Source organism: Benincasa hispida, chromosome 5 (assembly GCF_009727055.1).
Source record: "Benincasa hispida cultivar B227 chromosome 5, ASM972705v1, whole genome shotgun sequence".
NCBI lineage: Eukaryota > Viridiplantae > Streptophyta > Magnoliopsida > Cucurbitales > Cucurbitaceae > Benincasa > Benincasa hispida.
This window is the reverse complement of record NC_052353.1, coordinates 13,813,080-13,838,390: the sequence shown is the minus strand read 5'-3', so window position 1 is coordinate 13,838,390 and position 25,311 is coordinate 13,813,080. Positions and strand designations below refer to the sequence as shown.

The window sequence follows — 25,311 nt, the reverse complement described above, 5'->3', positions numbered from 1 at the left end:
TACATAATTGAAGAATATTTTATGTAACATACCTTCATAATCAACATCAACATTTCCTTTTTGGCCTTCAGCTTAGCCATAAAGGATGACTTAATACGATCTAACTTCCCTTCCAAGTGCTGTAAGTGCTTATTGCATTCACATGTCATCCGTGATCCACTAGTTGTGGTCATCACTGGTGGAAGTATTTAGGCCTGAGGGCGTACTACATGTAGCTTACCCACGGTGTTATCTGAATTTGCAACACAGCCACCCGTCGTAGGTCCATCAACTTGTTCTCGACCCACATCCTCAATAGGACCACAAAGAACATTCTCTCGTGGAGGAGGTTGCAGATCTACATACTCATTCGATGTCGAAATATCCAGTATACAATCAAAGTAGGTCTTCTCTTCATCGATCGAAACGAAGTCATTTATACGAGCTTTGATGTAAACAACAACATCAAATTTAGAATGTTGAAAACCATACCATCATATAGAACTCAATGAAATACGACTTACCACTTGAGACTAAAAAACCTGTGTATGAATCACCTTTGCTCCCAATGAATATGTGCAACTTTATCACATGATACACGGTATTGCATAAGCTGAAACCCTATTCGTTACTCGTTTACTAAGGGATGAAACTATCTCGTATGCCCAAACCTACCAATTTAAAAAACAAACACATCTTGTAAGTGCATGATAAAGTCAATGTAGCAATAACAATTAAGGTTAAATAAACCTTGAAAGCGAACGAGAATTTGTATAAGCTGTATGACTCAAGTGACTTATTATTCGCAGGCTTCTTCTTGTACATTGCCACATTCCCTTTGAGTGCACCTTTAAGCTACTCAGGGTTTTTGTGAATATCATGTGGCCCCAGTCATAACTACAAAAATCCTCTCACTCATCAATCAACCCTAACATGGTCTCGTCCATGTGTTACCTCTGTTCCCTTCCCATCATCGCCAACTCGATGAAATAAAAATTAGCCATCTTCACCGCATCTTCATCGCTCTCAAACTGATAATCTGAGAAATCATTGTCCAACCCAGTCCCATACATTTTGGACCTCTCTCCTAAATACAACTTTCTGAGCCTTAGAGTTCTATCTTAATAAATATCAACTTCACGCCTGAGACTTTATCTCAAACTTGTCACAATATCAAACTCATCTCGACCAAAAGAAACCTTCTTCCTTAACATCTTAAAACTAATAATGTCTTCCCCATCCTCTTGTACCTCCCATAAAAGAATATAATGACACAACTACCCATTGAAAACTAACTTCACATCCAAAAAATGGTCAAAAACAGTCTTCCTAAACATATACAAATACCTAGGTGTTAATTTCTTCTTAATACTGAAGACTGTTTTTGCCAAATGAGAACAATAAATTAGATTTTCCGGAAAATGATTACGGATCTTAGTCACCTATGCCACCTGTCACACAGGCCACAAGCCATGTATTCAACTCAACAATCAAGTAGACAAACACAACAACAAAACAATACATATAAATTTGGATTATGGCTTAAATCTCGGTGAAGAACTCGGTGGAAAACTCGTCCAAGATCGTGCCCTAATAATGAAGAACTCAGGCCATTTACATCGACGTGCCACAAGATTAGGTTTTTCGTCACATTCTGGATAAAATCTCGAGGATGAACTAGGGCTACAATTACCCCGAGATCGTATACAAAATTTCCAAAACTTAAAGGTATTAAACCCAATCTCAGTACACATCCAAACGATCTCGAGCCCACTTCATCGAATCTCGCCCGAGATTCAAACAAATTCAATCGAAGTAGAATGGGAAAATTCTAGAAAATTATCAATAACATACTATATACACAAAAAAGGAACGAATGTTGCAACACACACAATCATCAAGCCAGTTTCATTGTATATGAAAAGGTTAGGATTATTATTTATTGATCTACTTTAGATACATTCAAAAACCCTAGCAAACCTCTAATTAAAAATGAAACAAAATACTTAAAGAAGAAAATACCTCTAAAATAAGTAAGCTTAAGGATGCAAATAACCATGGAAAAGTGATTTTTCACAGAGGGGTTTTCATATATATGAAAGGGTTTTTTAAAAGTAGAGGTATTTTTGTCCTTTTACATGAATAGATAATTTGAATTCATTACAATTCAAATACAATCTCGAGCTCAATCTCGTCCGAAAAGGCCCGAAAGAATCCAATTCCACTTAGATTTTAGAAAGAAGGGTTATTTTGGACAATTTCCCGTATTACTTCCCTACGGGAAATTGTAGTTCACAATTTGCAAAGCGTGGTTAACTGAAGCCGCCTTCTTCATATCCTTCAGTATCATTTCTCCGCCGGTGAGGAGGAATTTTCTCTCCCCTTTTCGAGCTAAAGATTCGCGTCCATGGCTGCTTCCACCGCTGCTGCTTTGACATCGACGGCGTTCTTAAGCAACAAGGTCCGTACACATTGGGATTCAAGTTTTATTCTATTAAAAAAATCTGCAAAATTGGTCATTTTATGTCCTAACATCATTTCTCTCCTTAGAGCTCTTATTTCCTGCAGTTTCTACACTGGTTCAATCCATATCTAAACCGTCCACGTTTTTTTGCGTTTTCAGAAGGATTTGGACGTCGCTGCTTTTTCGTCGTCATTGCCGTTTTCCCAGCGGAGATGCGAGAGAGCTGTATCGAAGAAAATATGTTCGGTCATGACACCACAGCAATCGGAACGGAAGCCCAGCGCCACGGGCTCGGTTGGGTTTTCTTCTGTGTTCATGTTGGCTTTCATCTTGCAATTGTGATTGAAGGCTATGTTATTAATAATTATGCATCATGTATTGATTTCAGGTCAAAACAGCCATGACTATGACAGAGAAGATATTTGCTAAGGCTTCTAAGAAAACTGAGTTGAGCCCAGGTGAAAATGTTTGGGTTGATGTGGATGTTTTAATGACTCACGATGTTTGCGGTCCTGGTTCTATTGGAATTTTTAAAAACGAGTTCGGAGAGAACGCGAAGGTATTTTACTTCCCAAATTTTTATGTTGGAAGTTCACGTTTCTTATTATTTATCTACTCCCAGTCAAGTTTGGTATACTTATGAAGTTATGCTATTAAAAAGGGTAAATACCAATGAAGTATAGTGGTATGCCGGTGTAAGTTTAGGGTAAACAATAATGAAGTTTACCTTAATCAGGTCTGTGTTGAGTGGTGGTGTATTATTTTTCTCTTTTTAGAGCCCTGTGTGAGGTTTGTAAGCTTTTGGAGAGGATGATGCGCAATTTCCCTTAAAATGGGAGGAGGAAGGAAAAGTTAAGGGATCTCATTTGGTTAGGTGGGAGATCATTGAGAGGCCGATTGAGTTCGAGGGGTTGGATATTGGGAATTGAAGGCTTTGTAACAAATCTTTGTTAGCGAAATGGTTGTAGTGGTTCCACATTGAGCCCAATTCCCTTTTGCACAAGATTATTGCTAGTATGCATGGTCTTCTTCCTTTTGAGTGGTTGATGACAGGGGGTAAAGGCACCTACTGGAACGTGTGGAAGGATATTTCCTAGGAGCTCCCGTCTTTTGTTCACCTTGTTCATTGTGTAGTAAGAGAAAGGAATGACAGTTACTACTGGGATGTCCGATGTGTGGAGGATATAGACCCCTTTATTCTTTATTTCCTTGTCTCTACCATTTTTCTTCTCTAAAAAGTTGTCTTTTGTCTGATTTCTTTGTTTGGGATGGGAGCTCTTGTTCGTTCTCTTTTGGGTTTAGTGGTTTTCTCTCCAATATGGAAGGAATGATGTGGCCTTTCTTTTGTCTTTGCTTGAGGGCTACTCTTTCAGGCATGGAGAAGGGATTTGAGGGTTCGGAGTCCTAACCCTTTGGAGGGACTCTCGTGCAAGTTTTGTTTGTCTGACCCTTCTCCCCTATATGAGTTGGTCTATTTGGTGCTTTGGAGGATTAAGATCCGGAGGAAAATGAAGTTTTTTATTTGGCAAGTTTTACATGGGTGCGTTGACACGATGGATCGACTTGTGAGGAAACTTCCCTCCCTTATTGGTCTATTTTGTTGTATTCTTTGTTGGAAGATGGAGAAAGACTTGGATCATATTATTTAGCATTAGGAGTTCACGAGAGCTGTGTGGATTTTTGCTTTTAGATGTATAGGATCTTGCTTGCTTGGCATAGGGTTACTACTTACTACTGATATGATTGAGAAATTCCTCCTCCATATGCCTTTCCGTGAGAAGGGACGCTTCATATGGATGATCGGGGCGTGTGTTGTTGTTTTGGGGGAGTGAAATAACATGTTATTTAGGTGGTCTGAGAGTTCTTTTGAGGTTTGGTCTCTTGTTAGATATCATTTTTCTCTTTGGGCTTCAGTTTGGTAGATTTTTTGTAACTACTCTTGAGGCTCTATTTTGTAAAATTGAAGTCACTTCTTTTAGAGGAATTCCTTCTACTTTTGGTGGGCTTGGTTTTTGTTTGCTCCCTGTATTCTTTTATTTTTATCTCAATAAATTTTTTTGTTTCTAGATAAAAATAATGATAATAATAATAATAATGAAGTTATGCACCAACTCGTTCTAAGCAAATTTGTGATGGCATTGGATTTGCTTGCATAAATCTTGAAGAAGAAAGTGAATTAATTTTATGTTGAGGTGTACATTAATGGGAATAAGGTTTCTCTATGCTTTATAGATATGGTTGGATCAATTAATGTGTTTTGTAATTTGAGTTCATAATTTTAGCAGGATGGACGTTGTTTTTGCATTCATCTTAATAATCCTCGAGTGCATGTGTACTGTCCTTGTTTGAGCTTTTCTACTTTTTTGAGCTTTTATTTCTACTTTTTTGAGCTTTATTTCTACTAGAATTAATGTGCTAATTGAATGTCATTATGACACTACTATTTTCCTATTGAAGGTTTGGGACCGAGAAAAGGTCGTGATTATTCCTGACCACTACATATTTACCAGTGATGCACGTGCTAACCGTAATGTGGACATTCTGAGAGACTTCTCAAAAGAACAGAATATCAAGTACTTTTATGATATTAAGGATCTTAGTGATTTTAGGGTATGAAAATCTAGCCTTACCTATTTCTCCATAACTGTTCTTTCGTGCATCAAATAATTTAACTTCAATAATTTTACCAGGTGAACCCGGATTATAAAGGTGTTTGCCATGTTGCATTAGCTCAAGAAGGTCACTGTAGGCCTGGGGAGGTTATCTTTTTGCCTATGATTCACTATTGTTTTTGCTTTTATGTTAAATATCAATTTTGGGATGGTTGATATCCTCAGGTCCTGCTTGGCACAGACTCTCATACCTGTACAGCTGGTGCATTTGGTCAATTTGCCAGTGGAATAGGAAATACTGATGCAGGATTTGTTCTGGGCACTGGGAAATCACTTCTCAAGGTCTGCCAAAATTCTAATCTATCGTTGTGCTTCTAGCATTGATGTTATAGGACCACCCTAGTTGTGTGCGCATATTGTGCGTGCTTAGTTATATTGGTGCTTATCTGAGTAGATTACATAATGTTGTCTGGTTGTTCTGGAAATTTAAATTTGATTATTGAAAACTGTAAAACATGTAATTTCAATTGAGAATGAGACATTGTTTAGGAGGTATTCTACTTATCTATCAAAGAGCATAATTCACATTCAATGGCACACTTGCTGCTTGGGTCCGAAGTATTAAGAAATCAATCAATTCTAGGTACACTTTTTGGAACATAAAACTTATGTCGCTGTTAAGTATTTGTGACCGATGTGTTTTTTACATCCTGTGATCCTTCACATACCATTCCCACATAGTTGTATGATATTCTTTGAAGACTTGCAATTCGTATTTGAAGGATTGTAATATGTCCTGACAATGCATAATATTTGTTATCTGTTTTCTGTCTTCAAATTGCAGGTTCCCCCAACTCTGAGGTTTGTCATGGATGGAGAAATGCCTGATTATTTACTTGCGAAAGACTTAATTTTGCAAGTAAGTCAAACCATAATAAGATATTTATGTTTCTTTGAATGGTCATGTGCCACTATTTTGTAAGATATTTGGGTTTCTTTAAACAGTTTTTTTCCTATTAGTACAATCGGGAGTAATCATCTTGGCAGGAACATATTTAAAACAAGCCTGCACTTTTAGATCATCGGTTTACAATTTATCATCCAAGCTTGGTTAATTTCTTTTTGGTTTTTGAATGGTATAAAAATCAGTATCATTATGGATAAAGAAATGTAGATGCCTATTATAATAAAGGTAAAAAGTTGTGAAGAATTCTAAAACTTCTTTTTCCTTGTCTATAAATCAAAATCATAAATAAAATTTTTTTTTGGAAACAAAAAACTTCTCATTATGTAGTGAAAATGATTAAATGTTCAGGAGCTACAAACTATCGTAAGGAGAGGAAGACATAATGAATAATGTTCAGGAGCTACAATCATAATGGCCGTTAATTTTGTTAGCCCTCTTGTTTTGTTTCATTTTTCTTGATTTCTTATGTCTTTTTTTATGGCATTTTTATCACATTTCAAGTGCACTTGATGGTTTAAATTTTTTTTTTTAAGGAAAAAACAAGGAGGCTGATAATGACTGTTCATGTGAGAATCAACGATAGTTGAGGACAAAAACGTAGTGTAGTACTAGGACCAAACAGACATTTACTCGAACTATAACTATGAACTATTGTGAAGGGTTAACTTATATGTGGTGACTATATGTACAAATGTTAATCATAATTTTAGCTCCACTGCATGAGATATCAAGTAAAATGAACGTATTATGCTATTATATTGCATTTTGAAATGCTACTGTTAAAATTTATATGGAGTTAGAACAGAAAAGTTTTCATCAACCACATCCATAGTGTGAAAATAATTTAATGTTAAGTTTTTTTTTTTATAAGAGCCATTTTCATTATTTATGATTAGATTGAAAATGAGATGACACTTCAAATTAAGTTTGAATCTTTCATGATGTTAATGGAGATAAGATTATTTAGCAATTCATGTAAATACTTCCTGGCATTTATGTAGAGCATCACATTCAGGAACATAAATTTTTCCTCTCCAGTTCCAGTATTTGGAATTAGATATACGTTTCTAAAGTCTTCAAACTGTCACTTATGCATTCTTTTTGCTTATGTTATATATTATCTTATAGCTTTCTTTCTTTTCATGTCGCACGGTTAATTATGCCTACTATTTGCACCTTACAGATTATTGGTGAAATATCAGTATCTGGTGCAACATATAAAGCCATGGAATTTCTCGGCACAACTATTGAAAGTTTAACTGTGAGTACTCTACAGATATCTTGGATGTTACTTGACAATAATTATACGTATATGAATATATTTTATTTAAGGATTTGGTGACTGGATGTTGATAAAAAGTTGATTGCTTGAGTCCTTTCTACTGATAGATGGAAGAAAGAATGACATTGTGCAACATGGTTGTTGAAGCTGGAGGAAAGAATGGAGTTATACCTCCTGATAGTACTACGTTCAAGTACCTTGAGGTTAGTCCAGAGGGGGCATTAAAGTTTATTGAAATAATTTAAAGTCTTTATTAGCATGTCTGCAACATTCAAGTGTCTTGTGGTGAGTGCAAAAGGGGCATTGAAGTTATTAGAACAGTTCTCTGTTTAGCATGTTTGCATGTCTGCTTGCAAGGAACAGCGAAGTGATACATTGAAAGCATATACTAGGCCAACATTACTCAGATGTTTTCTTATTGCAACAGATGCATAGGGCATGGTTGCATGTATTTATCATTTAGTTATCGAGATGAATGATGAATGTATGACCAGGATGCATGCCATATACATTTATATTGAAGTAATTTTAAGTCTCTGTATTTTATTTAAACAATTCTGTCTCTCTTTTTAGCATGTTTGCCCCTCTGCTGGAAGGAAGGCACAAGGTTAAAATGATACATCAAAGCGTTATCAATTTTGATAGGATGTTCTTATCAAATGTTTTAATTTTTTTTTTTTTTGGTAAAAAAAATGTGGATTATCTATTGGAGCTTGTTGGGATTATTCTATCGTGTGTTTTGGACAGGATAAGACATCCAAAGCCTATGAACCAGTTTACAGTGATGAGAATGCAAGGTACTTCATTTTTCTATTGTGTGAATTCTAAGTGATGTAGGGATATTAAAGGTATTTTGGGCATTTCTTGTAAAAAAAAGGGTATTTTGGGTATTTCTTGTAAAATGACAGATTGTATTCTTTTTTTAAATTCAGTTTTAATTTTAGAATATGTGTGACAAAACCCTTCTCCTTTGGGTCTATTTAAAGGAGATTAGGTTAGTTAGTTAATTAGGTGTGTACAAGCTCTTTCCCTTTGGGTCTGTTTAAAGGGAACTTATCACTCATTTTAAACATTAATAAAATTTCAGCTCCAAGATTCTTCCAAAATTTCTCTAAGACTCTTTAGTCTTCACCATATTGTTGGTATCAGAGCGACCTCGAGAAGGGACCTCATGGCGGGTAATGGCTCCGACAAGCTTCCCGTTCTTCCCACTCTTCCACCTACTGATGCAGAAGCATCTTTCTCATCCTCTCCACAAACAGTAAATCACAGATTAGGCAATTTGGAAGCTTCGGTCAGTGGCTTTGACAATATGATGGCAATGCAAGCATTCATAGGCGGGCTGCAAAAATCCATTGATCAAATGGCACTTAATAACGGAAGTATGACCAATAGGCAACCAAGAAGCTGTCTGACTTAACCCAGAAATTCGGAATAACCAGAAATAGTTTCAAAATCACCAGCAAGAACTTCTAAGAAACCAAGAAACTACTCAACATTTTCTTCCAAGAGACCAAGAACACCCAAGAAGAAATTTTAGAGGCTGCGATAGAGATGTGCCGCAGCTTCCACACCCCCCTCAACCCCAACATATCTCAATTTATCCACCCAATAAGCCCATACTACCACATTTGATAGGTTTTGGATTCCGATTCATCTGAAGAGGAAGACTATGATAGTCCTCGCCAAATTACCATGCAAGAATGCTGCACCCACATTCATTGATAACCCCTTATACCAAAGATAATTTCCTCAAGATCAAGTGCAAGGATATGGGAATCAAGATTACTATCAACATTGGCAAGAAACAACCCCATTGGCGGCAAGAAACAAATTTTAAAAATGAAGATCGACATCTCCACATATAATGGAAGGATGAACATCAAAATCTTTTTAGATTGAGTGAAAAGCGTGGAGAATTTCTTTGACTACATGGGGACTCCATAACACAAGGAGGTAACACTTTGTGTCCTTGAAACTTAAGAGTGGTGCATCGGCTTGGTCACGAAGTCCAAGGAAACTGACATATGTACGGCAAAAGACCTATCACTAGTTGCCCAAAAATGTTAAAATTGATGAAGAAACGGTTCTTGCCGACTAATCATGAAAGATTCCTTTACAACCAATTTCACCATTGCAAGCAAGAAACTCGTACAATTGAAGATTATACGTAAGAATTTCATCGCCCAAGTGCTAGGAACAATTTGGCCGAAAGGGATAGCCAACAAGTAGCTTGGTTCATTGATGGCTTGAGACAAGACATCAAGGATAAATTACATTTACAGCTCCCATCTTCTTTGGACAAGAAGGTGTCCAAGCGCATCCTCAAAAAATTGCAGCCATCAAAGAATGGCCAATCCCTACATCGGTCAAAGAGGTGCAATCTTTCCTTGGTTTAGCATCATTTTACCGCAAATTTATTAAGAAAAATTAGCTTCATTGCTGCGCCCCTTAATTCACTGTCTAAAGAAAGGTAAATTTGCATGGTCTAAAGAGACTTTGGATAGTTTTAATGCTTTAATCACAAGCTAGCCAACCCACTGGTTTTAGCCCTCCCAGATTTTACTAAAATATTTGAAGTAGCTGTGGATGCGAGTTCTATTGGCATAGGGGCTGTCCTCTCACAAGAATTCCATCTTTAGAGTTTTTTTAGTGAAAAGTTCAGCGAGGCTAGATAAAAGTGGTCCACCTATGAACAGGAACTTTATGCATTGGTAAGAGCCCTCCATCAATGGAAACATTATCTTATAGGCAAGGAATTTGTTTTAATAACCGATCATTATTTCTTGAAATTCCTTCATTCTCAAAAAAGCATAAACTGAATGCATGCTAGATGATTTTCTTTTATACAAAAATTCGATTTTATCATCATGCATCCCTTTGGAATCACTAACAAAGTGGCTGATGCCTTGGAGGAGAAAATCATCCCTCCTTACCATGCTTCAAAGTAAAATTATTGTCTTTGACCACCTACCAAATTGTTATGAGAATGACCTTGATTTCCATGATATTTTGCACAAATGTTTCTCCAATTCTTGTCCTAAGGACTACCACCTTTTGGATGGTTTTTTATTTTGTGGTAATAGGTTATGCATCCCACAAGGATCTCTACGAGAGGCTATCATCATGGAAGCTCATTCAGGTGGCCTAGTAGCTCATTTGTGACAAAATCTATGAAACCCTTGTCACACGTTTTTTCTGGCCTTAGCTTTGAAAAGATGTAAACAATTTAGTAAAAAATCTTTACTTGCCAAACCTCTAAAGGTCACACTCAAAACACCGGTTTGTATACTCTTCCAATCCCTACTAATATTTGGGAGGACTCATCGATGGATTTATATTAGGGTTGCCCAAGACACAAAGGGGGTTTGATTCTATATTTGTTGTTGAGATAGGTTTAACAAAATGACTCATTTTGTACCTTGTAAGAAAACATATGATGCTTTGAACATTGCTAATCTTTTCTTTCGAGATATTGTCAGGCTACATGGAATTTCAAAGACAATCGTGTTTAATAGAGATATCAAGTTTGAGTTTTTCTTTTGGAAAAGTTTGTGGAAACGTTTTGGGACTAACCTCATATTTAGCTCTTCAAGCCACCCACAAACGGATGGTCAAACAGAAGTTGCAAACTGAACATTGGGTAATATGCTTCGATGTCTAAGTGGAAATCAACCAAAACAGTGGCACGCTAACCTGGCACAAGCGGAGTTTGCTTACAACAATATGCATAATAGATCAACTGGGAAGTGTCCATTTGAGATTGTATATACTAGACCCCCTCGTTTGACTTTTGATCTCACAACTCTTCCTTCTAATGTAGATATTAGTGAAGAAGTTGAACGTATTCAAGAGCTACACTTGGAAGTCATTGACCACTTAGAGAAAACAACCTCTACATACAAAGCTCAAGCGGATATTCATAAAAGGCATGTTTCATTCAAGCCAGGAGATCTTGTAATGATATATCTTTGAAAGGACCGCTTGCCAAAAGGAGCCTACAACAAACTTAATGACAAAAAGTTTGGACCATTTGCTATCCTTGAGAAATTCAATGATAATGCTTACAAGATCGACCTTCCAACTTCATTCAACATAAGCAATACTTTCAATGTTGCAGACATCTTCCCTTATCAAGCCCCGGATGAGTTCAAGCTTTCAACTTAAATCTCTAGGACGAGTTCAGTTCTAAGGGGCCGAGTTGATGCAGGGATATTAGAGGTATTTTGGGCCTTTCTTGTAAAAAGGGTATTTTGGGTATTTCTTGTAAAATGACAGATTGTATTCTCTTTTAAAATTCAGTTTTAATTTTAGAATAGGTGTGGAAAAACCCTTCTCCTTTGGGTCTATTTAAAGGAGGTTAGGTTAGTTAGTTAATTAGGTGTACAAGTCCGTTCCCTTTGAGCCTATTTAAAGGGAACTTATTGCTCATTTTAAATCGTTAATAAAACTTCAGCTCTAAGATTCTTCCAAGATTTCTCCAAGACTCTTTAGTCTTCACCACTAAGGATGTCCAATTAACGCATACCTTGACATTATTCACATGCATTTATATTGATCGTCTGAAACTTTATGGCTTATGATAATCGAAATGATACTAAAATCTGTTTGGTAATAAATAACCACCAAAGATTGGCTCTTTAAAGGGACAAGCTGTAATCTAAATGCAAGTCATGAGTTTATCAAAACAGCCAGCTATTTAGGTGTTGAATGCTGAATGACTTTCTCAGCAGATTTTGGAGTATCCTAATTCTTTTAGATAAGGAACTCAATCTTGCAGAAGCTTTGAAGGGGTACTTTTTATCCCACAGTGAAAGTGAAAGGGGAGGCTGTGAACAGCTTGCAAATGAAGTGATTTTGTTCTGCTTCATAATATTAGCCGTGCACAGTACACGTATTTTTAAATTATAATGTACAAAGACCCAGATGTGATGCCTGACTAATGACACCTAATATCAACAGTAGCAGAAAAGCCAAACTGCTAACAAAAATAATATTTTTAACTAACAACAAAAATAATGAAAGATGAAGAAGAATGTTGGATTATTAATGGGGCTCCAATTTTTAGAGAAATGGAGGGTTTGGGGGAAGAAATAGAGATTCTATACTTGTTGTCATGGGAGATGGTGCTTGGGAGGTGACTTAATGTTACCATCCTTTTGAAATTGCAAATGTGGTAGAGGAACTAAAAGCATGAAGGATTTTGGTATTATTCTAGAAGTATTTAAAGTAAGAAGAAATGATTGCTTGATAGGTTCTCACACTTTAAAATTATGGTTGGACATGCTCAAAGAGTTGAGAGTGTCCAAGAAGCTAAGTTGATTTCAATATAAGCATCCTCAATTTTGGAGAAGGGGATCTATTTTGGGTGGGTCCATGCTCTTCGTTTGGAAAACACTTGGCTTCAGGACTTAGGAACTTCAGAAGCGGGTTCAATGTTGGTACGATGATTTTTCTTTAGGAAGGAGATCAGACTTTTACAGAAGAGTAAATTTATTTGGTTCAAGGCTTTGAGGATCCGACATCTTTATAAGATAAATGAGTTACTCCTCTTATTGCCAAGTGGTTTTGAGATGGAATCCCATGTTTTTATAACATGGTGTCAAAGCTCAAATGGGCATTTGGTAAAAAAAACAAAAGATATGATCTAGGAATGGTGAGCCCAAAGAGGCATGATCTTGAGAGACATATTGAGGATCTCACATTGGAAAGATGAGGAGACCTCACATTTTGTATAAAATAGATGAGTTACTCCTCTCATTGTCAATTGGTTTTGATATGAAACCTCATGTTTCTCTAATAAAAGATAGGATGGCTGTTTAGTATTTTTCCAAAGATTGCGAGAATCTAGATGGTGATAAGTATTCATTGCAGAGTTAGTTTTAGAGGCTGGAGTCAGTGTTGTAGAAGACAAAGGCTTGTGAGGAAACCTTAAAGTTCTTCAGTGATTTTATTTGCCAGAGACAATGATGGTAGTTCTATTCTGAAAGGTATAAGTTTGGCTGCCCTTTCAGTTGTGAGAAAGGAGATCACTTCAGCTAGCTATTCTCTAGTGGTCCAATCCCTTGAGGGTTTTTCCTTTTATTTATTTATTTTTTTTAAATTGTTATTAATAGAAACAACTATAAGGGCATAAAAGAAAACAAGCCCACAAAATCCCTTAGAGAAAGGGATTCCAACCAAGTAAAATGTTATCTAGGGTTTATATAAAAAAAAAGTAAAATGTTATATAGGGAATAATTACAAAAAAAAAAAATCGTGACCAAAGCCTAAAGAGAGGTATGAAATCTCATCAAAGATCACACATTACTAGGGTCCCTCTCCACCTCACGAAACATTATGTTGTTTCTCTCCCCCCAAAGATCCCACAAAATAGCACACACCCCGGCATCCCAAAGAAAGCGGTCTTTCTCTTTGAAAGGCAGATGGAGGAGGTACTCCCCAATCATCAAACCATCATCCCTCTGACTAGCGAGCACAAAACCAAACTCCTGAAAGAAGTCATTCGACACCGGTCTTGCAATCCCCTGAGTTGGATTACACTTCTTAATTCCTTTTTACGTTGAGTTATGCTATTTTTCTGATTATAGACCTATTAGTCTCATTCTTTGTGCTTATAAAATTATTGTCCGTGTTTTATCAAATCGCTTGAAAAAGCGTCTTCCTTCTACCATTTCGCCCAATCAGCTTGCTTTTGTGGCTAACAGACACATTCTTGATGCTTCCCTGATGGCGAATGAGCCCATTGATGATTGGACTTCTCGGAATAAACAAGGGGTTGTCTTAAAATTGGATCTTGAGAAAGCCTTTGACAAGGTTGATTGGGACTTCCTTGATAATATACTCCAGGTAACAGTTTTGGTTGCCTCTAGCGCAATTGGATCAGAGGATGCATTACTAGTGCGAATTACTTGATCATCATTAATGGCCACGCTCGTGGCAAGATTATTCCCTCACGAGGCATAAGGCAGGGAGATCCTTTCTCTCCTTTCTTATTTATCTTAGTAGTTGATTATCTGAGTCGTCTTATTGACCATAGCTCATCATCGGGTCATATTAGTGCTCATCCTATTGGTCATTCAGATTTTATTTTGACTCATTTACAGTTTGTTGATGACACTTTGTTGTTCTCTACTGCTAAGAGAACTGCCACACAGAACTTGTTTGATATTGTCCATATTTTTTAGTGTGCTTCAGGCCTTAAAATCAATCTTGCTAAGAGTGAGCTTCTTGGGATTCATGTCTCTGACTCTGAATTTGATGGGTGGTTGCGTTCTTTTGGCTGCAAAAGGGGTTTTTGGCCAGCTTCTTATTTAGGGCTTCCTCTGGGTGGTAGTTCTAAATCTGGTTTGTTTTGGCAGCCTGTGATTGAGAGGTTTCAACATAAACTCCATAGTTGGAAGTATTCATATATTTCAAAAGGGGGTTTATCACACGCTCATACAAGCTACTCTTTCTAGCCTTCCTGCGTATTATTTGTCTTTGTTTAAGGCTCCTTCCTCTATTATTAACTGCCTGGATAGATTAGTTCGGGATTTCTTTTGGGAGGGCTCTTGTGTTAATGGTGGTGTTCATAATGTGAATTGGATGGTTTCTCAGCGTCCAAAATTATTGGGTGGTCTTGGCATTGGTAATTTTAAACATCGAAATTTGGCTCTTCTTACAAAATGGACTTGGCGGTTTTTAACTGAACATGATGCTTTATGGAGGAAGCTTATTGTTGCCAAGTATTATTCTACTGCTTGTGTTTGGCCCTCCCTGTCACTGGTGCTTCTTCTAAATCACCATAGAGGTATATTTGTCTGTCTACTGAGTTGATTGCTAATCGGGTTAGTCGCCGTATTGGGGATGGTTCATCTACGTCCTTCTGGAATGATTCATGGCTTGGTTGTGGAGTCCTTTCCACCACTTATCCACGGCTTTTTCGTCTTGTTCAACATCCTGAGGTTACAGTTACTGATGTTTGGAATTCATCTATGACTGCATGGAATTTGGACTTGTGTCATAATCTTACTGAGTGGGCCTCATTGTCCCTTCATCTAACACCTATCCGATTGCATGCTGCCCTTAGTACTTGGTTGTGGCCTCTTGATCCATCTTTGGGCTTTACTGTTAAGTCTCTTATGGCTGATCTGGAGGGTGATCTGAATTCAGGAATCAGTTCTTAATTTCTTTCCTTGTTTTCTTACCTCCTCAATCAATATTTGTTTGCTATTGAGGTTCATTGTTACTGATTAGTTATTGTGTTGTATTCAGGTTTCTTTCAGAATACAGATTTGATGTGTCAAAACTGGAGCCTGTGGTAGCTAAGGTTGCGGTTCTAGATAGTCCTGATTTATATAGTTTCTGCCCAGGTTTACCTGTTTCGTTTTCCTAAACTTTTTCCTTTTATTTTTTTTTTAATTTGAAAAACTGCAGCCTCATTCTCCAGATAACCGTGCTTTAGCGAGGGAATGTAAAGATGTGAAAATTGATAGAGTATATGTTGGATCTTGTACTGGGGGAAAGACGGAGGATTTTCTGGCCCTGGCTAAAGTTTTTCTTGCTGCAGTAATTACCTCAACTCTTTTACTTGTGAATGATTTCACATACTCATGCTTATCATTGCCTTCAATGATGTCGTAATGTATTTTCTTTATAAAAATTTATATTTGCTTTTGTTCTTTTTAAGTGGTGACTCCAACTAGTTTCTTTTTAAAAAATGTCACGTTTGTTCTGTTGCAATTGTTAGCTTAAATGACAACTGATTTTTTCCCTCCCTTACATTACTATTAGCTTATTATTCTATGTCTTACCGCACGGTTTATATATTGAAAATTTAGGGATGTTCCTGAGTTTTCCCGTTGCCATGACCCTTATTTTGTATTAATATTTGAGCATCTGGATATATTTTGGGAGGCTCATATTACACTGTAAATCTTATTTTCAGGGAAAGAAGGTTAAAGTTCCTACATTTATTGTCCCTGCCACTCAAAAGGTCTAGAACTGTGCACAAAGCTATGTTGAAATGCAATTTCTCAAAATTGTAGTCATCTATATATGGAGTTCATGATTTTTTTTGGTGGTAAAAATGAACAGGTTTGGATGGATTTATATAGTATCCCAATACCTGGAGCTGGTGGTAAAACTTGCTCTCAGATATTTGAGGAAGCTGGGTGTGATACACCAGCAAGTCCTGGTTGTGCTGCTTGTTTAGGTGGCCCTAGAGATACTTATGCACGGATGAATGAACCACAGGTAAGTCGTAATTTTCCTGTAGTTCAGTTTTAGAGAAATATACTTCACTAAAATATATGAAATTATATGAAATTAAGTCAATTAACAATATTTGATATCAATATATACACATAATTTATTAAAAATAAAGTTTCCCCACTATTTGTGCCCTAATTTTTTAGAAATTGGTGTGCTGTCATGTCCGTGTAATTTCCAACTACCAAAAGATCTTAGATTTAGATCCGGAGAGATGTTCGAGAGACGATCGAGGAGTTTCTTCTCCATCCGCCTTTCAAATAGAAAGGTTGGTTTTTATGGTTAGCTGGGGTGTGGCATTTTGTGAGATATTTGGGGCAGTTTCAGAAATTTGGAAATTTCCCAGTCGAAAAGATGAGTTCATAATTTTTTAGGATTTGGGGATGCTTGTTCGGTGCTAAGTAGGTGTTGTTGATCAATTCCATAATGAGTACTGTTTTACCCACTCTAGCGGAATAACATAGTGTTTAGAGGTGTGGAGAGGGATCTTGGTGATGTTTGGTCCTTAGTAAAGTTCCATATTTCTCTTTGGGATTTGGTCTCGAAGACTTATTGTTATTATCCTCTAGCTAGTATCTTAGTTGGAAACCGGGTTTTGGAGGCTTGTTTATTTATTTGTTTATTTGCCTTTTTAATTCTTTACTTTTTTTTTCTCAATGAATGCAATTGTTTCCATCATTTGAAAAAAAAACGGTGAAGAGATATTCTGGGATCTAAACTGAACTTTATAATGATAATATTGCAACAATCATCTTAGAGAATTAGTTGAAATTGGATTATCTTCTGACATGAACAATGTGAAATAACTTGGGGGGAGGGCTGTTCATTTGCATTTGCAGGTCTGTGTTTCAACAACGAACAGGAACTTCCCTGGTAGAATGGGACACAAGGAGGGACAAATTTACCTTGCTTCTCCGTACACGGCTGCGGCCTCAGCTTTGACCGGATACGTCACTGACCCAAGAGAGTTCTTGCAGTAGATCTACCGAATTGGAGATTACTATAATGTATGTTTTCTGTATTATTTATATTGAAATAAGGCCTTGTCATGTCTTTGTATGATTGTATCTTCTTAGAGCTTTGATTAGAAGGAAATGATCATATCTCTCATTTCAAGTTTCATGAGATTTTTGGTGAATTTTGGTCTATTTGGATTTGGAAGGAATGGAGTGTCTAAATTAATTATTATAATTAATGCTCCTCATATGTATAATTATATATGTTATTGCTATGAAGGGAAAAAGGAATTGAAGTGTGATCTTTTATAATTTCTATGAAAAAGAGAGAATTATAGGATGAGTTAGGAATTCAAAACTTTTGACTTTTAGAGCTATATATATATTTATTATTATTATCGGTTAAAATTTATTTTTAGTCCATAAACTTTGCTAGAATAACAATTTAGTTATTGAATTTTGGTTTGCAATAATTTAGTCCATGTCTCTAAATTTTATTATGTAACAATTTAATTCTTGTATTTTTAAATTTATAATGATATAGTCCTTATCGTAGAAGTTAGAATTAAAATCTAATGAGATTTTTTGTATATATAAATTAATGAGCTATTTAAAGATCAATATTTTTATGGAACATAAAGTCTACATTTAAAATAATAAAAATTAACATTTAATTTTGATGAATTGTTTTTACATTAGGAATTAAATTGTTAAAAATTTGGAAGTACAATGACTAAATTGTTACATGCTAAAGTTTAGGATTAAAGTGTTGCAAAGTTGGAACTGAAGAGACTAAATCGTTATAAATCAGATGTTGTGGTATAATTGTTCCATTGCGGACATGGAACAAATCAATTCCTCTCTACTTTTGATATGAGAATGAATTATTTATATCGATTTTCCCTTTTCCTTTTCTAAAAAAAATTGCGACAAGCCAAAGTTCACGATGAAATTACTTTTGTGGAACTTATGAGACCAAAGTATTTTTTAGCTTTTATTTATTTTATTTTTTAAGGAAAATTTATTTCTAATCTTAATTATGAAATATTTGTTGTTAGTTTTTAATTTAAGTGAAGACTATAATATCAAATTTTCTTTGAAATGTCAATATTTTCATATTTTTATGGATTCGATATTGATATGAAGGGTGAATCGATATTTTCATTATATCTTAGAAAAATTCATGAAACTTAATAATTAAGTAACAAAATATGTAAATATAATATAAATAATAAATATGTTAGTTTGTTTAAAAACCATCAAAATTTTCGTAAAATTAAGGTATCGGTATTTCTGTGGGTCATTTTTATGAAAAATATTTTTTTAACAATTGGATTGATTTTTACATTCTTGTTTCTATACATTTGAATAAAGACAATTTACTCTCTCTCTCTTTTTTGCCAAAGGCCCAAAGCGATATTGATAATTCGTCCATGATATCGTTTTCATGTTTCAAAATTAACTTGTTACAAACTTTATTAATAATTATTTAGATTTTGTTTGGTATTAATTTCTTTTTTTGTTTTAGTTTTTAAAAATTAAGTATATTCTCTCTATTTTTTCAATTATTTGCATCTTTCTTAAGTATAATGACTGAATTTTTAACCAAATTTAAAAAACAAAAGTAACTTTTTATAAACTATTTATTTTTTTAAATTCTGGCTTGGTTTTTAAAACCATTAGTAAAATGTAGATATAAAAGGAAGATATTTGGAGGAAAAAGTGGTGTCTATGGCATAATTTTAAAAAATAAAAACGAAAAACAAGATGATTACAAAACGGGACCTTAATATTTGTTTAAAAAATTTAGCTTAAAACTATTTTCAGTTAAGAAATTTTTGCTTTAGTATGTTATTAAAATTGGTTCAAAATCTACAACTTGTGAGAAAAATAATTTATTTTTGAATTTTTGCTAAAACTTCAAACGTTTGGTTAAGGTTAAAATTACAATTAAAAATTCTTGAGAAAACAAACATAATTTTTAAGAAAATTAATGATGAAATATATATATATATATATATATGAAATTTGAGCTATACGTGTTCTAATGAGATGAAGAAAACTTGAAATTTATACTTAAAAGTATGAATTATTATTCTTTAGTCCAAATTGTGAACTAATTCATTATCGATTTTTTTTTTTTTTTTTTTTTTTTTTGTTAATGAAGATTTTATTAAAATAAAATATGAATACTCTATTTTTTAATTTAAGACCTGAATGGACATGTCCATCAAACTTGAGGAATGTTTTTTTTTTCCCAAAAGAATATTTTTTTTAAAACATGCAATTTAAATTCCTTTTATTTTCTTTTTTTAATTTAATTTAATATTATTATTGTTTATTATTATTATTATTATTATTTTGCTTTGGATCTATCAAAAACTTAATTGTTAACCAATATTTTAAACCTAAATGCTACATGAATCATGAATGGCTCTATTCACATTAATGTAAACACAAGAAATAAGAACTATGGGAAGGAGAATCTATAAGATAGCCAATGACCAAGTCATCTTTTGCAACAAAATTCTTAGAAAGTTTAAATCCTATTTTCCCTTTCTTTTTTGGAAAAATCCAACATAAGGCTCAACTTTTACAACAAAATTACTGGGAAGATTTAAATACTATTTTGATTCATTATAAAGTTTTGGTTTATTTACTTTCAAAATATATGTTTACTTTAGTTTTTTGTACTTTTAACTTTGATTCATTTTGATTTTTATAGTTAAAAATATTCGTTTAGATTTTTGTATTTTTAAAAATGACTGTTTTGGTCTATTTTATTTCATTTTTTAGGGACTCAAGATGGCCACACTTTTTAAGTTCAATGATCAAATTGAATCAAAATTGAATATGCAAGAACCAACTTCAAAAGTAGTATCTAAATATTGTTATTACAAATGTTGACAACAAGGCAATTAATAGTCCTACTGATGAGATCTAAATGACCAAATCTAACCCTAGTTGAAACCAAAGATAAGTGAAATAGCAGAAATGTTAACATTCACAAACATTGCTAGCTTGGAGTCACTTAACTCATTAAAGTATGACAAGCTTTCACTTAATTATGACATAAATTCATGTGTTTAAATTGAAAGTAAAAATACATAACTAATAAACTGACCTCAAATTAAAATATTGTTTTCTTCTACAAACAATCAGTTAACAAGTGGGGAACTTAAAATAGTTCAGGCCGTTTGATAACTATTTTGTTTTTTAAAAATTAAGTTTATAGACACTATTTTTACCTCCAATTTTTTTTTTTTCATTTGTTTGTTATCTACTTTTTACCAATTATTTAAAAAACCAAGCCAATATTTGAAAAACTAAAAAAGTAATTTTTATAAATTTGTTTTTGTTTTTGGAATTTGGCTAAGAATTCAACTATTGTACTTAAAAAATAGGTAAATTATTGTAAAAAATGGAAAGAAAATAGGTTTAATATTAAAAAACTAAAAGTAAAAAACGAAATGGTTATAGAATGAGATTTTAAAGTCCTATTTTTATAAAATACACTTGACTCGTCTTAAATAAAGCAATTATCTATGTTAGGGGAACTCCATCTCCCTCCTCCCCTTATCTATCTCTAGCTAAACTCATCAAAGAAATAAATTAGAAAATACAACTTGCTCAAACTCATGAGCTCTTTACCATCTACTATAATCCTAAAACATGATAGCAAAACTATTGATTTTTATTATTTTTTTTGGAAAAAATATTTTTATACTTAAATTCTAAAAAATGTGTACGTTAGTCTCTAAAGTTTCAATTTAGTCATTTTAGTCTCCACAAAAGGTTATCTTCATATTCTCTATCGTCATTAAGTATTTTTAATTATTTGAAATGCATATTTAAATTATAAAAAAATATTTTTTTCTCTCTCACTTTCTATCCTCTCTCCTCCGTTCCCTCCACCATTCTTCCCCCTTGCCGTTAAACCTTGAGCATAGTCTCAATTTCATCTCCTTATCTCCCCCATCCACCATCATTAAACTCACCATTGTTAAGAATCTCACATCGAAAAAAATCAATGAGTCTTACTCTTCTTATACGATAGATAGGTTATTCATCTTATTACCAATTGGTTTTAAGATGGAACCTCATGTTATCTAATACTCCTCATACTCCCCTTCTTCCTGACAATCCTTTTTAGACCGAAAAAAATCCATGAAATTAGGTGAGACAACCTTAGGGACAAAATGCACCTATTTCCAAAAATTGGACTAAAAAAATGTACATTTTTTTCTTCTTTCTTTTTAGTTCAACAATATATAGAGTGATAACCTTTGATATACTAATTAAATATAAATGTTTTATATCAATTGAGTTACTCATGTTTGCACCCTTTTTGTTAAGATCGATTATTGAATAACATATAATTTTTTGTTATCAGTATTTTTTTAATACGTTGTTAGTATTCATCTCCATAATATTTACAGTATCTTTTTTAGCACAAATAATGGTCGAAGAATTTGAACCACGAAACTCTTGGTCTTCAGTAGATACTGATGCAAACTCTTTGACAACATCTTTTTTTATATAATATTTTAGGTATCTTATAATACATCATTAGTATTCATCTCCATAATATAATATATTAAGTATCTTATCAATATTTTTCGGTATTTAATTATTAATTTGGAAAATGTGGATGGTGTCCTTTGTATTGATAAATTGATATTGAAGGCTCAATTCTTAGCAAGGCCCATTAATATTGTCCATAATGAAAGTCCAAGTAAATTAGGGTTTGATTTGTGTTTTCAAAAAATAAAGGATTTATATTTTGTTTATTTCTCCGTTTTATATAGGAGTTCCAGTCTAGCTCCAAGGAATGAAAAGAAAAACCCTAAACCCTCTCTATTTCGTTTTCTTCCCCTGCCGTTGAAAGCCGCCGCTCCCTCTCCGCCGCTCCTCGTTTTACGCCGACGGTAACAGGCTGGGCTTTGGGTTTTTGAGTCCTTCTCTCCCTCTCCTGTTTTCTCACTCTCTTTGTTGGGTTTTTGGCCTTTGTTCTTCGTTGTTGAATTTTCCTTCTGCATTTGTCTTTCCTACGTTTTCATGGAGAATTTCTGTGCGCAGCCCTTAAGATCGCCTTCCTCAGTGTGAAATGGAAGCGTTTCGAGTCATAGCTGCGCTACAGCGAATGCTCTTTTCGGAAAATTCCATTAGGGTTCTCCTTCTGGAATTCTCTCTATTTCCCATTTGAACTTGTTATTGAGGCATTTGTTCTCCGCCTTTGGATCTCCTACTGAAACCCTAACGTCTTAGCTTTTCTGCTGTTTCGTTAGTTAAGTTTCAGTTATTTGGAGTTTCAGATCCGTATGGATGTTGCGTATGTCTCACTATAAGGTGGGTTGAATTTCTTATTCGTTTTTTTGATCTTATTTGCATTAAAGTTTATTATTGTTTTCTTTAAGATGGTTATCAGTCCATGGCGAGTATGATGATTCAATTAGATGTGTGAAAGGATTAGTCCTTCATGAACTCTAACTTTTTGAGGCATTTTCAATTGTCTGACTTGCTGGAGTTTTAACCATTGACTATTTAGTTCGTTATGTTAATCTCTTATGAATTGGATTTTCAATTGGAATGGTTGATGTTGATGGGTTTCTGTAGGGGCTGAAAGGAGTCAGTTAGTGTCCTAAATGCCTTGGATTGTGTTTTTTATCTAACCATTTGAAGCATCTTTCTAATCATATTATTAAATTTATTACTGTTTATGATACGTTCCTTTCAGTTAATCATGTTGAAAATCTTTATAATCAAGCTTTGGTTAAAATCAACTCCATGTCTTTAAAATAAGAGAAGGTTATAGGTCTTGTTTTAATATTCAAATAGTTGTAGTAGAAGTACGTTTGAGCTTCATTCCCTTCAGGTTAGGATGCCTTTTGAGTTACTGGCTTCAATTGTTGTTTTTGAAAAATTGTTTCACTATTGAGTTTCTGATATCGCTATAAAAGCCAATGTAGTTTTCTTACATACTTTACTAGAAATCTAATTCAGTATGTTTTCATTCATTTTGTTTCGTGTTTAGAATTTGTGAATTCAGACATTCGAAATTGGATGATCCAAGTATTTGGCCGGGTTTATAATTTTTGATAAAATGATTTGCTTATCTTACTTTAAGTAGTATCATTGCCTTTTGCCTATGATGGTGTTAAATATACTTTGAGATTAATTTCTTTGAAAAGAATTTACTCTGAGGCATCAAGGCTCTTGTTCTTTTTGTTTTTCTTTTTTGGGTCTTTAAGACCATGGTTGTGAGTGGTTATAAAATGATTAAAATCAGTTTTGTTATTTTCAAAATCACTTGGAAACATCTTTTAATCATCCAAAACCAATTTTGATGATATGAAAATTTCATTTACAAGTGTTGAATGAAATATTAAATTAATTGTCTTATTTTGGATTAATTTTCAATATAACAAGATTTTAGTACTTTAGAACTCACTCTCAAACTTACATTAGAGGTTGTTTGTTCTATTAACTTCTCTAGTTGGTAGAAACAACTCATTGATACATTTATAGAAAAACTCAATCTTCTCTTTTTTCTACTTATCACTTTTATCGAGTAATTCTACATTCTCTTTCTCTATTTTCATATTTATTGAGAAACTTCATCTAATAACTCTACACTTCAATACTTTCTTTTTTTTTTGTTATGTTTTTAATGGTTAGGGTCTTGCCTTGATTTGTGCAGTGGATTATCCACACATGATACAATGGCTTCCTTTTGTTTTTTATTCTTTAATTTCATTATACGAATAAGTTTGTTTAGTATTGTGCAAGTGATGATAAAATAGACAGGGACATCAGCACTCTGTAAGAGGATGATGATTTGTCGTTGGGAATCTCTCTGATGCACTTGATTTATTATTTATATATTTATTTTATTTGGCCGATGATGCATATTTAGCACATGTTATCAGAGAAAGAGATGATGATACTGATGATTGTCACTACCTCTGAGACCAATGCTTTCTTTTTTCATAAATTTCTTTTGTTCTTTAGTGTAATTCTGTAACAGAAGTTGAATTGTTGCACATTCATGGTTCATCCTAATGTTTGATTTGCACTTTCCATAATAGATTGTTGATCTCATCCATTTTTATTGTTTGGGAAGTCCAATATGAAGCCAAGTGAGCCTATTTGGGATGTCACATTCTGCGCTAAGTCTATTGTGGTACTATCTTTTCCAAAAAAAATGGATTGCTAATTGTTCAAAGAATGTAATTATTTTTTTTCTAAGTCCTTTTGCAGTTGGATCACTCTGCGAAAACAAATATAAATTTATTTTAATAGAATTTAACTATGGTAATATTACATTAGCAATGAAAAGTTTTACATTTATATTTACCCATGCATCAGATATATTTTTTTCTACTACCATGCACTTCTCTTTACCATTTCATCTACTTCAATAGTGTAACTCTAGATTCTATGGGTGGTTGAGCCTTAAGGTTATACTCATGGATTTTTTTAATCATCCATTTATCTGTCTCAGTAAGATATCTTGGTTTGACAGTATCATTATTGGCCTTCTAGGTATCAATATTAGATAACTTCAATAAATATTCTACTAATTTCTCATCTTGTCTTACTTTGACCTATTTGAATCTCCTTTATGTTGTTTACTGTCATCCACACCTATGGTCATAACTATCATTACATAGATAGTAACAACTTAAATACACCAATATGAATGTATAAAGTGTATCTCCAATCCAAATTTATATACATAATTCTCATCTCAACTATCTATTAATTCTTACTTTTTGAAATCTTTAATCCATTCTTCC

General features: G+C 34.0%; 1 protein-coding gene, 1 long non-coding RNA gene and 3 other non-coding genes across 5 annotated transcripts; all 5 read left to right on the top strand.

The window, feature by feature from the left end:
• Positions 1-2,244: 2,244 nt before the first annotated feature.
• LOC120077658 (3-isopropylmalate dehydratase large subunit, chloroplastic) lies at positions 2,245-17,769 on the top strand. The gene is made up of 15 exons (XM_039031612.1): positions 2,245-2,440; positions 2,603-2,737; positions 2,832-3,002; positions 4,901-5,053; positions 5,134-5,202; positions 5,281-5,397; positions 5,900-5,974; positions 7,206-7,283; positions 7,412-7,507; positions 8,052-8,101; positions 15,561-15,615; positions 15,723-15,854; positions 16,234-16,281; positions 16,383-16,541; positions 17,396-17,769. Exons 1-15 carry the CDS (start codon positions 2,387-2,389, stop codon positions 17,534-17,536), a joined length of 1,533 nt encoding a protein of 510 aa, XP_038887540.1. The 5' UTR covers positions 2,245-2,386; the 3' UTR covers positions 17,537-17,769.
• Positions 17,770-22,308: 4,539 nt separating this feature from the next.
• On the top strand, positions 22,309-25,095 carry LOC120078751. Its single transcript, XR_005482084.1, has 2 exons — positions 22,309-22,861; positions 24,601-25,095. It is a non-coding gene; the product is annotated as an uncharacterized LOC120078751 (long non-coding RNA).
• On the top strand, positions 22,942-23,039 carry LOC120078853. The gene has a single exon (XR_005482133.1). It is a non-coding gene; the product is annotated as a small nucleolar RNA Z266 (small nucleolar RNA).
• Positions 23,654-23,720, top strand: LOC120078854. Its single transcript, XR_005482134.1, has one exon. It is a non-coding gene; the product is annotated as a small nucleolar RNA Z267 (small nucleolar RNA).
• Positions 24,294-24,378, top strand: LOC120078856. Its single transcript, XR_005482136.1, has one exon. It is a non-coding gene; the product is annotated as a small nucleolar RNA R44/J54/Z268 family (small nucleolar RNA).
• Positions 25,096-25,311: the final 216 nt, after the last annotated feature.

Bases quoted from the DNA above. Each gene is read 5' to 3' on its own strand.
- LOC120077658 (XM_039031612.1), top strand. From the start codon at position 2,387: ATGGCTGCTTCCACCGCTGCTGCTTTGACATCGACGGCGTTCTTAAGC. The intron at 15,616-15,722 runs GTTGCGGTTCTA...GAAAAACTGCAG, and splicing joins TGGAGCCTGTGGTAGCTAAG to CCTCATTCTCCAGATAACCG. The intron at 15,855-16,233 runs GTAATTACCTCA...TCTTATTTTCAG, and splicing joins CTAAAGTTTTTCTTGCTGCA to GGAAAGAAGGTTAAAGTTCC.